General features: G+C 41.9%; 1 protein-coding gene across 1 annotated transcript; it reads right to left on the bottom strand.

Annotated features, from left to right (window-relative positions):
* Window positions 1-111: 111 nt before the first annotated feature.
* On the bottom strand, window positions 112-8,882 carry pmpca (peptidase, mitochondrial processing subunit alpha; the record flags this gene model as incomplete). Its single annotated transcript, XM_083644248.1, has 13 exons — window positions 112-1,873; window positions 2,519-2,663; window positions 2,831-2,893; window positions 3,171-3,261; window positions 3,391-3,509; window positions 3,604-3,696; window positions 4,104-4,367; window positions 4,688-4,788; window positions 4,884-4,978; window positions 7,155-7,237; window positions 8,058-8,137; window positions 8,239-8,447; window positions 8,836-8,882. The coding sequence occupies 13 exons, from the start codon at window positions 8,880-8,882 to the stop codon at window positions 1,704-1,706; spliced, it is 1,560 nt and encodes a 519-aa protein (XP_083500374.1). The 3' UTR covers window positions 112-1,703.
* Between the last annotated feature and the right edge of the window lie 7,847 nt (window positions 8,883-16,729).

Genomic DNA, 16,729 nt, shown 5'->3' with positions numbered 1-16,729 from the left:
GAAAGGACTTTGTTCATGGGCTAAAACTTTTCACTCATCTCATCGCAAGAACCGACCCGTCGATCACAACACAAACGCCTTTTAAAATAGATGTTCTTTTTTATTCATGGAAATAATTACATTTATGCACCAGCTAGATTGTACAAGTTAACAGACTTGAGGGTTCACGTCCAATATAACCACTCCAGTCACAAATGAAAACCGTAGTAAAATACTCATGCGTATTACTGCAGTCAGTGCAGACATACTAAATGGTTTTTGAAATGTTCTTTAGCCTAGTGATTCTCAACCTTTTTCATATGAAAGGGCCCTACTTCTGTCAGACATTAGGGCCACACAGACACCCCCCCCCATTTGATGAGGTTTTGGCTCTTGGACCCTAAATCGGAGAATATTTTGTTTATTGTTATGATTTTGTCCAGAATTCCATGATCGTCTGTGATGACGGCAAAACTATAATCAAAACATTCTTCTACATTCTTTAATTGTGTTAACTTCTTGTCAATTAAATAATGGTGAAATGTAACAATTCATCAATTTTCTGGGGACCCCCTGGAACTCCCTCAAGGACCCCAGGTGGTCCCCGGAGCCCATGGTGAGAACCACAAATTGTAACAGAGGAAAACAGACATCCACGGCAGAGGAGATGTATCCCTCAATTTAATTTAGCCCCTTCCTCTCTCTGGTACTTGGCAAGGACAAAAACACAACCACACACAGAAATACAAATATACAGAAACAACAAATGGCAAAGTCTGACTTGAGGATAAGAACCTCCTTACAGTACAGCTGAGAGAAGTGCATGTAACAGAAATCACATCACTTTAAGTCTTGATAAGTGAAGACAAACAGTTACATGGTTCATCAATTACATGGTTCATCAAAACATTCCCAGTAGTTCTTGGGACTCATGATTTAGAGGTACTGTGCCCTCGATTTATAGACGTATTTATATAGTGTCTCTTACGTGGGAGCTTCTCAAGGGAGATTCTGAAGTGCTGCTGTCACTTGAATATCATCCATTTTTCAACAAAGTTTTGAGCCATCCTTTCTGGGAAAAAAGACAAGGCTTTATAGGTGAAGCTCAGTGGGTTTTAGAGAGCTGAGGGTGAACCGGCCGAGTGAAATAATAGCTCAGTAAATGGGTCAAAAACTGCAGGGACGTTTGCCTGCCACCCGCCCCCTCTCTCTTAACACACAGAACAAGCCTGCTAACCAGGAGCAAGACCCAACCCAAAACCTGTTACTTTTTAAGACCATTTCACACTTTTTTCCACAGTCATTCAAAAACGTCTTAGTTTGGCAATTTTATTGTGTGAAATTAATACCTCAAATTTGGGTTTTCTTTTTTTTTTACTGTCCCCTTACAATCAAACTCGTGCAAACTCATCCCAGCAGGAAATAAAATAGGTCTTCTCGCCGGCAAAGAAGAAATACAAATACTCCAACTGTATAGACCATAATAGACCAAGGTTAGTAAGGCTAGTAAAGAGTAAAATGTCGTTTTCTTTAAAATCACCAGGTTCTCAACAAGCTCAGTTGAGATCCTGGACATAGTCCCCTCCCGGTGCTTTGTGAAGCTCTGCGTTGGGAGGGAACACTAGTGTGAAGCTTCAGTGTCTGTCTCAGTCCAGTTTATTTACAGTGTTGCTTGCCAGGCCAGTGCTGACCGGTTAAATAGGGGGGAAGGCGTGGAGGAGGTTCTACCGGAAGAGGCGGTACTTGCGAGGCAGACGGCCATCCTTGCTGGACAGCGCCGCCTGGATGTGTTCGTAGGAGGGCAGCTCCGTCAGGTCGCCCAGCGCCGCCACCGCAGGCTTGCTGCGCAGCATCCTGCTGGTCACCTTCTGGATGTCGCTTGCCGTCACGTTGCCTGGGAGACAGGAAGTGGAGACGTAAGGGATATGCAACCACAACAGTATCAACACAATCAAAACAGCACAAACCAATCGTCAGATTTGGCTACAAGATGCATTTAGAATGTCAAAATGTTATTTAGGGAGTATTGAAAGACAAACAAACTAAAACTAAGTCAGCTTTGATTAGTCCCCTACTAACCCTAACCCACTCGGCTCTGTGGTGGAAAACAAGCTATTGGCATGTCTGGCAATACCATAAAAATGAAGATAAGAAGAAAACAGGACTAACAGTTTTTTTCTCCGATTTCTTTCCTTTTGGAATTTTATTTGTCTACGAAATAATATATTTGCATTGCATATGATAGAGTACTTTATATTGGCAAATGAATAAAATTTGTACCACTAAAATTAATTGTATTTTAAATCACAATATACCACACATTGCACACTATATTTGATTACTCTATGGAAAAAAAATAACAGATTGAAATGCAAAAAAGAATGGTACCTGTGTGTGTATTTGAGGTCTTAATTTTTTTAATTTAAATTTAAATTTCATTATGAACTTTCAAAGGTGTTTTTGCGCTCAGCCTCCATTTAATAACAAGCCAATTGCCAATATGCCGAACCACAAAATGTAGTTTTGGTCCAGTACTCACTTATGAGTGTGCACAGTTCATGTGGCAGCTTTCGCTTTCCCGTGGAGAGAACCTGGCGGCCAACATCCTCAAAGATGACCGGCCGCGACTCCAGGTTCATCATCAACATGGACTTGAGCTGCGTCTTGGCCCTCTCCAACTCAACCTGGATACACACAGAACAAAATCCACCAAGTCATCCACCAAGTCCCCCTTTGAGTGCCACGTCACGCAAGGGATCTGCTACTGTCGGAGTATTCTGCAACAGCCATCATTTTGGACAAAAATGTGGTTATTTTCCCTTTACTAAGCCACGAATGCCCAATTAATTACCTCTTTTGCTGTGCCAGCCATCTGAATAAACTCTCTGGTTATTATCTCCACCATTTCTCGCACCTGGAGATGAAGGTATGAGATAAGAAAACTCACATAAACAAGATTATTAGCCACTCGCATACGAGCACCCATTCAGACATGAATACCACATGCAAAATAATGAAGAGAAATAACCCTAAGCCATTACAATTCACACCAATCATTTGCAAGTTCCGTTTTGCAGGGATATTTGACATGCTTGTAAAACCCTGTGATTTTTTTTGAAAATGGTTATGTGGATGCCAAGTTACAAGAAAGCAGAGCCATTGAAACCCTGCTGTTCTGAGTCTGTACCGACCTGTCTGGGGTCGGCACTGGCATGGATACACAGCAGACCGCTATCCTCATAGCTATGATGGTAGGAGGTGGCGTTGTACATCCAATGATGCCTAGAAGAGACAAAAATAAAAGATTGAACCTCCAGGAAAAACTGATAACACTTACTGCCCGGTGTGTTTAAGTGCCATATGGTCAGGATCATCTGAAAGACTGCAGAATTACGTATGCGTGATGTTCACCTGTTGAGTACGTTCAGGTACAGGCGGGTGAACATGCCTTTGCCAGGCCCTCCGGCAGAAAAAGACCCGCCTCCTCCCATCATCATGTTGAGAACAGCGAATGGGATGAATTCGTCTTCCTGCCATGGGGAAACAAAACGTCCCTGTTGGCTTACAGATATCCATCAAGTGAACAGAGATTCTCAGAGATAGCCAATCATTATGAACACCCACCAGGTAGGAGCAGCTCTCCAGGCCAATCATGATGTGGGTGAGCTCTGGGATGGGGGTGGGGCCCAGGCTCACGTCAGACATGTCCTTCTCCATCTAACAGGATGAAACAAGATGGCTATTAAGCCTAACCAGCAGAGCATGCTTATATATATATATATATTAAAAAATGGCCTTTGTTGAATACTCAATTCTGATTTGCCAATGAACGCATTCTGCAAAATTGGTCATTTCTGATTTAACAGACCACTGCTTCACATGATCTCATAATATATTAATAATAAGAAGAAGAATAAAAACGTTATTTATATTACACCTTTCAAAACCCATCTGTAATCAAGATGTCTGGTCGATTTTGTAGATTTCTAATCAAATGAATTGGCTATGCCTTGCTAGATTTGTCCAACATTGCTTTGAATTTTTTATTATTCAGACAGCACAAAACTTTTTGATCATATTGATGTTCATTTTGATGATTCAGACAGCACAAAACTGTAAATCACCTTGACGATGCCGCCAGTGTACTGTGCCACAGAGAGGTCGACGTTGGCGGGTGTGCTCCCTCCCCACACGGGCTTGACCCCCGTCAAATACTTCCTGGCACACTCAACCAGCTGCTCGTGCTCAATGCCCACGCCTGCCAGCACCATGCGCTCGGGACAGTAGTAGCTGCGCAGGTAGCTGTGAAGCACGTTCTTGTCGATCTTGTCCACGTTGTCTGCGGGACAGAAACGAGGCAGTCCGACTGTGTTGCCTCGATACGCTGCCTGGAAACAAACAGAAAATGAAGAACCGTCACAATAATGTAGGAAAAAGCAATGACACTCAGTGCAACCAGCATTACAACTAGATCGGGTGCAATAAGTACGATTTTTTTTTTTACTACTCCATAGCACTAAATAATATATCTGCAGAGATTTGATCCAGAATCAGTGCTCGTGAAGAAACTTCTGTAGAAGATCTAGTATGAATGATGTTGCAATTCTTACTGGTCGCCCATAGAGGTCGATAAAGATAATAAATTCCTTGCAGCCCCTCTTTACAGAGAGCTAGTGTTGGGAGCATGTGAAGCAATGGTGTGACTCACAGCATGGATCATCTCTGTGAGTAAGGGTTCAGGGTCCGGCCTCATATTTAGGTCCTCCATCTCAAAACGCACGGCCATCTTGGTCATCTCGACTTCTTCGTCTACAGGTACAACACACAAATGACGTCTCAAAAGAGGCAGTTACATCAGTGGAGACAGAGACCCATTTTTCTCTGAAAGTGTCATATGGACTGACCTAGCAGGCGAGGCTGCAGCACGGCATCAGAGAGAAGGCTGACCACTGTGTCCAGGCCCTTCACTTCAGCAGACACTGCGTACATGGTAGTATCCCTGCAGAGCAATATACATGTGTTATATAACCAGTGTTGGGCAAGTTACTTTCAAAATGTAATATACTACATATTACTAGTTACTTTCATTTGAAAGTAATAAGTTAACTTACAATATTACTTTCTGTGTAGAGTAACTCGTTACTTATTATTACACTACTTTTTCATTACTTTTACCAAAACAACAGCAGCAGCAGAATGACATCGCCGGCCCGGAACCATCCCGAAAAATTATTTCAACCGCCTTGAAGTCAGTGTAAACCATCCAAAATTCTAAATGTTATTCTTTTGTCTTGTTATTGTCATCTATAGTGGTTATTTGCATAAAAACACAGAGTTTGATTAGGAAATGATTGTATCTTTTTTAAATACCGTAAATTCCGGACTATAAGCCGCGGCTTTTTTCCCGTTTTTTGGCCTTTTTTGCCCCCTGCGGCTTATATAACGGTGCGTCTTATCTATGGATTTTTTCCAAAAAAAAAAAAAATCTCTCTTTTTTAGCACTCTTTCTAACTATAAATCCACTTCTGTTTTAATTTCCTCTCTTGCCCTCTTTTAACAACATAACATAACATAACATAACACAACACAGGTAAGCAGAAAGAAAAAGACGAAGCAATCACGCCATGAATGAGGAAATGACTCACCTGCTGGAGGCTGGAGATACACGCTTGGGCTAAACTTTTACTCCGTGAAACACTATCGATTAAGTCCGACATCGCTCAGAGGTTTTGAGCAGCTTGAAAACAAGTTTGAAAACGTGCAGAAGTCCATCCACTCACTCACTAAAGAAACTAAGGCAACCGTGAACAGAGTTTATAATGCGGAAACATCCGCGCACTGGAGGACAAAAACAACACAGTGAGTCCGAAAATGGATAAAATGCAAAATCGAAACCCTGCACACGCAGGTTGATGACTTAATCAGCAGGAGTAAAAGAAATAACATTCGCCTGATCAATGTAAAAGAGGAGCTGAGATTGGTGACATGGACGCTTTTGTGGCAAAATCCTGTGTTACATCCTGGACCTGAAGGAAGGCGAGAAACCACCAGAGGTGGACAGGGCACACCGGGCGCCTCGGCCACGTCCAGACCCCGGCCTGCCACCGAGGGCCATCTTCATCTGCCTACTCCGCTGGCCCGACCGTCAACTCATCCTCCAGGCTGCGGGGAAGAAGCCCCTCACCTGGGAGGGTACGCGCTTTTTCGTCCTTTTTCGGACCTCTCCGCGTTGGTGCAACAGAAACGCGCAACATACAACAGCATCATCGAGTCAATGGATATCGCTTTGGCGTACTGTACCCAGCGAGACTCGTCATAACCAGACCGGACTATCTTTAGCACTCTTTCTAACTATAAATCCACTTCTGTTTTAATTTCCTCTCTTGCCCTCTTTTCACCACACCGCGGACACTGTGTGCCCAGCGGCGGAACAAGAGCTCAAAGTGAAACTGCCGAATATCTTTTGAGTTGGACTGGTCAATAGTACTGTGAGTAACTAAAATAAAAAAATAAAAAACGGAATTCTCTCTTCTTTAGCACTCTTTCTAACTATAAATCCACTTCTGTTTTAATTTCCTCTCTTGCCCTCTTTTCACCACACCGCGGACACTGTGTGCACTGTAAAAAAAACAAAAAATACCACAATGTGTGATTTTGTCTGGGGATTAGTGACCTGACTTTTGTTTTGTTGAAATGTTAATAAATGGGAGCTTCCCCAAACAGCCATCGATCCCGACAATCCCCTCTGTGCACGAAGCCTTACATATGGTAATTAAACATCAAAACACCCGCGGCTTATAGACCGGTGCGGCTTATAGAAGAAAAAAATAGTCACCTTTGAAGGTGCGGCTTATAGACCGGTGCGTCTTATAGTCCGGAATTTACGGTATGTGCTTTGATTTAATAAAATGTAACTCAATTTGTAACTTGAGTTACTTGACAAAGTAACTGGTATAATATTACTGAAATCCGATAAGTAATAAGTTATATTACTGAGTTACTGCTAAAAGTAATATATTACATGTAATATGTTACTTTTGTAATGAGTTACCCCCCCAACACTGTATATAACACAGCATACGCCTGGAAAAGCCTATTTTGCATGCGGAACGCAAGACTTTACAGGCTGTTTTATAATACAGAGAGAGGCAGGGCAATGAAAGTCAACAACATACCTGGATGTTTGGCAGTCACATATCCCTCCATGTTTTTCGAGTGTGAGTAGAATTTCATCTTTACTCCCATACTGAGCTGTGGACTAAATATGCAAATGACTTCTGTCAACATCAGTCAGAGCACAATGCAGCCCACGGTGACTGACTGTTGGTAACTTGACAGTTACAGAGGAGAGTCACTACTTTAATCTCAATGTAATTCCATAATTATTAGATTCATGTTTGGGGCATTGTCACTTAATATCCAAGTTTCTATTCATTTCCATTGGCAAGCTCAGCACTGCAACAGTGGGTCATACAAAGTCGTATGAACTGTGAGCGCACAACACTGAAAAGCCAGGGGAAACACACTGTACAATAGTGGATACAAACTGTCTATATAGGCTAATCACACCATGTGTAAATACACAGCGTACTGCTGAAAGTGTTTGCTGTTTTTCCCCCCCTGTGTCACGCTTACAATTCAAAAGTAGTTACATAGTTCCCCCGGCCTTTCAATTTAACATCCTTTTCCTTTATTAATTTGATGTTATTTATTTGCATGTTTCTGTGTATGTGTGAGCATGGCATTATGTTTTAGGCCGCCCTGCGTACCAAATGAAACTAGCATTTAAAAAGGCAAAATAGCTGGTCTCTTACTGTGAACTAGTCAACTACCAACAGAGCCATTGAGTAATGCTCCAAAACCAGCATTGGATATCATTTACTAATTTTAACCCAAAGTAATGCTCTATTCTGTGTCTCCAGTCAATGTCAACAGTCACCTAGGGCTGGACGTTGCAAAAGAAGCAAAGTTGCAAAGAAATTGGCATTGTTGCATCATGTTGCAACTGTGTGTGAGGAGGCTGACAATATTAAGTTGAGTTAATAAGTCTGATATGGCCTGCTAAAGTTTGTACTTACAGAAAAGGCGAGTTTCTCTAAGACGTGCGCTATTCCACTTGGGTACTTTGCCTCATGTCTGGATCCAGAGTTGACTAAAACTAAAATAGAAAATAATACATTTTTATAAAATCTGCTATAACTCAATTCTAGAGACAACTGGAAACAAAATTATTTCGTATCACTTTTTGATACAACTTACTTCCAACTGTGCAGAATTGACCAAACTTGTTTTGGGAAGCAACTTTAAGGCCATTTTCCAACGTGGTGATCTTGGTCTCGTATTTCTCATGGCCATCCACGGATGCAAACACCGGCTTGGGGATCCCGGGCAGGGGCGAAGAGAGGGCGATATTCGGGTACCCGCCGCCGCTGCTGTAACTGTACTTTCTGTAAGCTGCGACTCCAAACCTGGAGAGCAGCAAAGCAGCCAAGTTTCAACTTACACAAGCAACACCATTCGGCATTTACACAAAACATAACGTTACACCAGCCTGCTAATTATCCCCATCAGCATCAGTGAGGTCAACTCACTGACGGACCTTCTTGTCTTTACGTGTTTAACAAGGTGTCAGTTGTCCTGCTTGCTAACGTTACAGTAATGGTTACAGTGCTTGTTTGACGGCTAACAGTTAGCATCATGCTAATTGAGTAAGCTAATCTTGGGTGATTGCGTAAATGTTACGACAGTAGGTTGTCAATGGGTGATGAGAAAAACAGTGTGTGGCTGTGCGTTTCTGCCTTTGAATTCGTGCTGACGATAATTTAAGCACATTTTATTTAACCGTTTATTACCTACCTTTGAACACGATTCCAGGTTCTACACCGCGACATGTGGGTCGCCATCTTGGATCCAGTGTGACCACAAAATCAACCCGGATGATGATAAAACTGTCATGAAGCACTTCCGACGGTCATGAAGCACTTCCGCCGCATATCCCCCTTCACAGGAAACAATCAACAATCCAATTAATAGTGTCAACAACGTGTAATTGTAATGTACAGTCATTTGAATTAATCACTCAATATGGGGAAATACTAGTCTGATATCAGACTATATCGTCAACGTCAACTCGTTCACTGACTGACTCAACTCACTGGAGTCAGTCGGCGGATTCGAAGGTTCTGGACCTCAATGTTCTGGACCCAGGCCAGTCAAGGTAAATACTGTACCTGGCATCTGCCTAGTTACATACTGTATCCACTTTAAAATGTGTTACAAATAAGTGATCAGATTAATAGCTTTATATTTATCTACATTTATTTAATTAACATTTGGCAAACACAAGGTGATGCAGTATATGGGCTATTGCTGACAGTAATCAAAGATTAATTTTAATCAATTGAATCCTTTTGGCAGTTATATGTGATATCTAGTTTGACTGCAGCTATATATAGAAAAAAACATCACATGGATGCAACTGGGACGTATCATCAGTGATGTACCCTGGGGTCATAGGATGTTTCGGGTACTGCAACATCATACACCCTCGCCCAGGTGACCCAGCCGGGGTTGATCAAGCCCCGACCTACGTCCCCGTAGCTACCCATAGTCAGCCCTCTTAGGGAAAGACAGTGCCACTCAATCCGCTGCTCCAGAACTACTCTGCCGGGACCGGGAGGCTCTGGCACGTGGAGGGACTGGGCTCTGTGGGTTGACTCCTGTCCGGGCTCCTCCTACGTCTCACCAGGTCCAGGACCTGTGCGTTGCACCAGACTCCCCCGCTCCAAACATTTAATTCTGGTATGATGTTTCTTGGGCCGTGGTGGTACTGCAGGCTCCACTTGCGGCTTGAATGGCCCTCCTAAAAGGCCTCTCGTGGATTTGTTGGGCTTCTTCCTCACGGAAGACACAGGCTGGGGCGCTAACCCATACTGCTCCCGGGTGCCGTCTACATTCCGGCTGTCAACTGTCTCTCCAGTGGACACCAATGTATTCCTGGTTGTCACGTAGTCTATTCCTAGGAGTCACTGGCTAAGCCAGGCTAACTATATAGAAAAAACATCACATGGATGCAACTGGGACGTATCATCAGTGATGTACCCTGGGGTCATAGGATGTTTCGGGTACTGCAACATCATACACCCTCGCCCAGGTGACCCAGCCGGGGTTGATCAAGCCCCGACTTACGTCCCAGTAGCTACCCACGGTCAGCCCTCTTAGGGAAAGACAGGGCTACTCAATCCGCTGCTCCGGAACTCATCTGTAGTCCATGATGTAATAACTCATTAGACTCTATGCTAGTGTTTATAGGATAGACTGTAAATATAAGGGTTTATACTCAAATACCGATACTCAAAATGCAAACAAAACAGAATACTGTGTAGCTGTCACTGTGTCAGCAGGTGTGAACAACTGATAGGATAATCAATACATATTGAACAGCTCGTCAGAGCACTGAGATAAGTCAATGAGTCTTCAGTACAAAGGATAACATTTCAATATCTCTGTTGAATTGTGTTTTTCTTAAGCTCTTTCACACAAACTGTCAGGGAATATTGATATGCTACACCTGCTTTGATAGATTTATGTGTTTGATGTTGTCCTGAAGCAACAATGTTGGATTTTGCCCACAAAATCAGTCTTTCTCTGCGTAATTAAATGACCCTTTCTGCATAGATTATAAATCGGTCCATTTGTACTTTAATTTCCATTTGATTATGCTGAATGGATTGGGAAAATACGTCAATTTACATTTGTAAAGGCTTCCTCTGACCAGGTAGATGCGGCAAGACGAAGTGCTGCTGCCTGTCACTGATGTGAAACAGAAACCGCTGCAGGGACAATTGTGTCCTGTAATGCAACCAAGAGATCATTTTCATGATGTTAGTTCAGTGATGCACCTATGTTTATTTAGCACATTTTCATACAAATACAGTTCAAAACAAAACAATAAAATAAAAGAATAAAAACAAATGCAACATTTGAGGATTTTTGTTAGTTTGTAAATACAAGTAAAGTGAGATGATCTCAGCCCACTGCCATATTTATTCACTTGATCTTAAGAAATCAAGATTTTAAGAGTACCGTAGATGCTTTAACCTACATTTAAGAGAAAGCTGTCCTACCTGCACTTTGTGACACATTTCATTAACAAATCCACGGAGGTATAGGTCACATGGCAGTGAATGAAGCATTAACAAACATGACTGTTGATGCAATATTGGCTTACATATTATTGACTTCCTAATACTAGAAATACTTCTCAATGTTGACCATTGACAGTTTTACTTTTCTTTCCCAAGCGCATGCTACAGATTAGACGCTTGGCATTACATTTTGATTATATTAACTGTATTTGTGAGGAGGAGAGTGTTTGTCTCTAGGCTAACAGATCATTTTTGCTTTTCTATTCACTGGTCTATTAATGATTGCTACACTTCACAATCATGATTTTGGGCTTCACTGCAGCCGCTCGTTATGAGTGAGTGAGTGACTGAGTGAGTGAGTGAGTGAGTGTGTGTGTGTGTGTGTGTGTGTGTGTGTGTGTGTGTGTGTGTGTGTGTGTGTGCGTGCGCGTGCGTGTGTACACCACATGTAAGCGGCAGTTGCTTGTTGTTCTCAGCCAGCTGAAAGCTAAGCGTATGCATCAGGAGCAACAGAGGTTCTCTGCACAGCTACAGACAGAGACCGAAGGCGAATGGGCTCACTGCAAACCAACACAGAAACAACAGTAAGTATAATTTACTCTCTGTTGTATTTTACATAGTACTCATCTTCTTTCAGTGACACTGATATGGGCGAAAGAAGGTTTTGCATCATAACATCATGCAAAAATGTTATGTATTGTCCCACTTGTCTGCCAGAATATAACACATTTTGAGTAGTGTTGCATGTCTGATGCACAATTTTTCAGCTTGACATTGCCTTTCACTGTAGATCACTCAAATAGCGTACATGTTTGAATGTGCTGTGTGTTCCTACTGGCAATGTGCTCCACGTTCTATCATAATTATGCAAATGTTTCGCCCTGATCCAGTTGCTGAGAGCGCTGTTGCTGCACAACATGCACTGCATTTGAACAAGCATTGCATTTCTATTCGTTTTTTTGCATACCGGGTTTGTCTGATTCCTGCATGCATTTTAGAGTGATTCTGTCACTTTTGGTGCTGTGTTGTGTTCATGTTGCTGGGACTGGGGATGATCTGCATCACGATTCGATCATCTCATCATTAAATAATCATAATAATTAATTATCATAAATCATCTCAAAATTGATGAGAAGAGGGGGACAAAGAGAAGGAGAAGAGGAAGGAAGGAGACAGAAGGGGACACACTTGGTCGCAGAATAGCCTTAAGATTGAAAAAGAAAACAAATTACTTCACAAAGCGTTTTTGTAATTTTGTAACTCATTAGGGGCAAATCACATTTATATAGCCTATATATCAAACTTGTGGAGAATAATAGCTCATCATCCATCCACCATCTGAGCCAGAACACCTTTGGTGAAATTTGCAGAAAGTGTATTGAAAGAAGGGGCATCCATCCAAGTGATTGTGTGGTTTAAAAACAAACATCTTAATGACATGCTAAACAGTGTAAATGGTCTGTTGTGAGCCACATACACACCACCCGGCCCAGACTGCCAAGCCACCAGGCCCGATGAGTCACACCGCTCAGAAGTAGACGATCAAGCACTTCCTCAATGCATGTAGTCCAGCAGTCATTTCTAATGTACTATTGTCTCCAGACTTCTGATCATATTGCTACAAGGTGCTGATGCCGCTGTAGCTGTATCGTCATGTTAGAACTGATGCTGGTTTGATTTCACAATTTCCACCATGTTCTTGCACAACTAATAACTTAGAGGCCATTTACACCTGGCGTTAACATGCGTTTTCTGTGATCAGATTGCAATCAGATTGTGTTTTATCACTTGAAAGTACAGGTGTAAACACCCCCAAAACGCATTGAAGAAGGATTGCAATCTGATCAGCCAAACCACCAGGGTGGTCAGGGATGCATTGTGTACACAGTGACCACCACAAGTGTAAAATGCAATGTGTCCTCTCAATCTGGATACAGCAACTTTATGCGGATTGAGAGGACAACCATTTCTGAAAATGCATGTTAACGCCAGGTGTAAATGGAATCAGGCTGAAGTGATAAAATACAATCTGATTGCAATCTGATGGCAGAAAACACGCATGTTAAGGTGTAAATGGCCTCTTAGATTGCCTGGTTTGCTGATTTCACAAAATCCTGATCACCTTACAGTACAAATGAGTAGTGATCAAATCTGAGGTGAGGTGTCACAATTGACATAATTCTGTGAATTACGCTGAATTGCATATCCTAAAATATCATGCTATAATTTCTTACAAAATATGTCTTTATCTCCTGTGGTCTCTCTGTAAAATGTCCACGTCTTACCTTACGATGCAAACCAAACCAATTTTACATTTGATTGTAGTCAACCCTTTCATCATACATTTTCTCAGATCTATGAGCTTCTTGAGATCAAAACTATACCCTGGGCATACTGGGATAATAACGTATTTTCAGGATACACATCCAATATGAAAGGACTGCACCTTGGGTATGTTTCCTTAGATCATCTCCCGTCATTCCTGATGATTTTCACTCGCACAAATTCAGGGCTTGCCTGAGCAAAAAAGAAGTGGGTCGCGTTCAGACAATGAGGGATCCTTACATGGCCATATTGAGGATCATGAAAGCCTGATATGATCAGACAGCTACTGTAGCTTTCCTTGCAGGGAGGACCGATAACTGATCTTCTCAGTACAAAGCTCCGCAGCCTCTTTTCATGTCACTTTCATTGAGTGGAGGGCCACAACGTGAGCCCGATAAAGTGCTTGGCCCCATTCAGGGGACTAAAGAGGACAAAGCTGAACTGCTGCCACAGCATCACAACCAAAATGGGAATGAAACAGGGAGGGGGGGGGGGGTGGGGCATGGAGAGCAAGATATAGAGGGGGTGGGGCATGGAGACAGACAGACAGACAGACAGACAGAGAGAGAGAGAGAGAGAGAGAGAGAGAGAGAGAGAGAGAGACCTTAATGTTAAATGCATCTGCTGAGGATATTTGCTGGGAACTAATCAAAAAGGAATCTTTTCACAGAGCATCTGCTGCATTGTTATGGTGCAAAAATGCATTATGCACACACCTACCTACTGTATCTAATTTGAATAGTGACATCGATCACTATGTTATAAGAGGTGGTAATGATGGAGTGAGTGCATCAGAGAAAAATGAAAGCGTTCAATCTGGACCCTATTTTCCCATCTTTTTTTTTCCATTATACCAATCAATCCTGACCAGAATCTCCTCAGTTGCGTCACTCACTATATAGAGCTGCTAACGTTCTAATGCTCTCCAGTAGGCCTAACAGTCCTACAAGGGCAATGGATGCTCCAAAAATCAACCTCAAAAAGACTTAAAGCTTGTCTTTGATACTGACTGAGAATGAGAATGAGACATGTCACCAAAAAGATTGAAATACAAATGATGTAAAGTCAGGTCTTGAGCTCGTACAGTGATGCTACCTTGGCCACTGCTTCAGCAGCTGTGACTGCCTTAAACAGTGATGGCTTGTGAGTTAGTGTCAATATGCCCGGGGGCATGACGTAAGGTCAGAGCTATCATAAAACAATTGACACAATTTTTGTCAGAATCAAATGGTATTGTTCAAAATCATGGGCTAAAAAGTCTATGTACTGTATGTCCAGATGTTCCTGGCTGGTACCATGGATGAAGCGGTTTGGGTGTCTCCGCACGCCTCCCAGGGGGCGCTGCAGTAGGATGCACGGCTCCGTCTCTATCTGGACTCTCCCACTGATGCCTTCCCACCTCTGCCTGCTCATCTTGTCCAGCTTGTTCTCTGTCCAGCCAGTCTCATCTGAACTGGGTGAGTGAAGCCCACACAGCCCTGACTGTAGTGTCCCTCGTTGGCCACAGGGGTTCCTCTTTCCTGGGCCAACTGAGAGATCTTTGAAGATGAAGAAATGTAACCCTAACCCTAAGAAGAAGAAAAATGCATGTTGTTAGCAGAATGTGATGCCAATTTATAGCAGAATTGGTCCTTTTCACAAGCAACCATTTTTAGGTGGTAAAGCAGGTGTATAACCAATTAGATTAATGGGGGCCCTGGCACTGGAACACCTAAATGCAACGGGACCATCATTAATGATATTAGTTACACCTTGCTTTACTTCCTGCTTTACCACCTCCAAAATGGTGGCTGTGAATGGGTCTTTGTGATCAATTCAATTGAAACAGGCATGACACTGAAAAAGGATCATGTGGTGGATAGAAGAAAGCAACAAAATAAGATGATACGTCCACTTCAAATAAATTCTCCTTTCCTTGCAAAGTCAGTTCGTGCAGGCATGTTTCTCTCGTCATATACTGGAAATCGGCAAGCAAAGGCCTATAATGTGACTAGACATCCATGACAAATGATTCTTATGCCATTGATTGTCTCTTGTTAGTATTGAGCCCATACTAATTTACATACCCCATGTATAATGTGACAAGTGCTTAAAAAAACAACTAGCCCAGCTTCATCAGTAACCTAGCAACATGCATTTGAAAGGTGTGATCTGATTGAAGTTTGATGCAACTGAGAGGGATCGTGTGTTTGTGAAATAGCAGGCATTTAATCTCCAGCACAATGAGATATGCTGCTGAGAGAAAAAAACTATATTTTTATGACCAATACAGTTAAACAAATGAATGTGATATGATGTCATTTGCTTCATGAAAATGCACAATATTGACATTTTCAAATGATCCTCGAGATTTTTGATAAAATGTCTCAATCTAAATCTTTATATATTCTTCATAAATAAGGTTATTATTAGGCTATTATTGTATTATATTTTTGTTGTTAGTATTATATCATTCTAATCTAATGCAAAATCAGTTTTGTGCTGTCAATCAGCACTTTCCACTTCATAGTATTCTGTTACATCACCACAATAAATTCACAGGTTATTATAATCAAATGTGTCTGTGGTAAAGCACCAGTAGGAAATGCATGTGACATCATGGGAATACTATGAATAATTTTAGACCCCACCAGACCCAAGACCCACTAGAACAGGGGTGGGCAATTTTCTTTCCTGAGGGCCATACTGACTTACATCAAGTAAGCGAAGGGCCACACATTGGAGATTATACCTGCCAACACTCCTGATTTTCACAGGAGTCTCCATATGTTTAACCCTCTCTCCCATTGTGATTGCCGTTGTGATTGGTAATTTATTGGTAATCTCCTGATATAATAGTGATACAAATCCAATGGCTGTAGCAGATGAGATTTATTAACATAATTCTGCCTTTTATTGAGTTTTTGGGGGTCGTTTTGTTTTTCTTTGAGTCCGGCCCTGGGGCCGCATTTTGCCCATGTGTGCTCCAGACTCTAGAGCAGAGGTTCTCAAATGTTTTTCAGCCAAGGACCCCTTACAAGATAGAAAATATACCGGGGACCCCCTCATTCTGATTTGTGATTTTGGGCTAAGCTTAATTGTTTCCACGGTAACGTGCTTGACTTTTAATTTGATAGGTTTGTTATTAGAATGTAATCCATGAACCATTTTAGATTTAAAGCATGAACTATTTTCGTTGAACTATGAAGATTTTGCAAAAAAAATATATATATGTATATATTTTTTTATTACATTACATTTACCGTACATTACGTCATTTAGCAGACGCTTTTGTTTTG

This window comes from Poromitra crassiceps (genome assembly GCF_964638095.1).
Source record: "Poromitra crassiceps genome assembly, chromosome: 10".
NCBI lineage: Eukaryota > Metazoa > Chordata > Actinopteri > Beryciformes > Melamphaidae > Poromitra > Poromitra crassiceps.
This window is presented reverse-complemented; position numbering and strand designations above follow the sequence as displayed.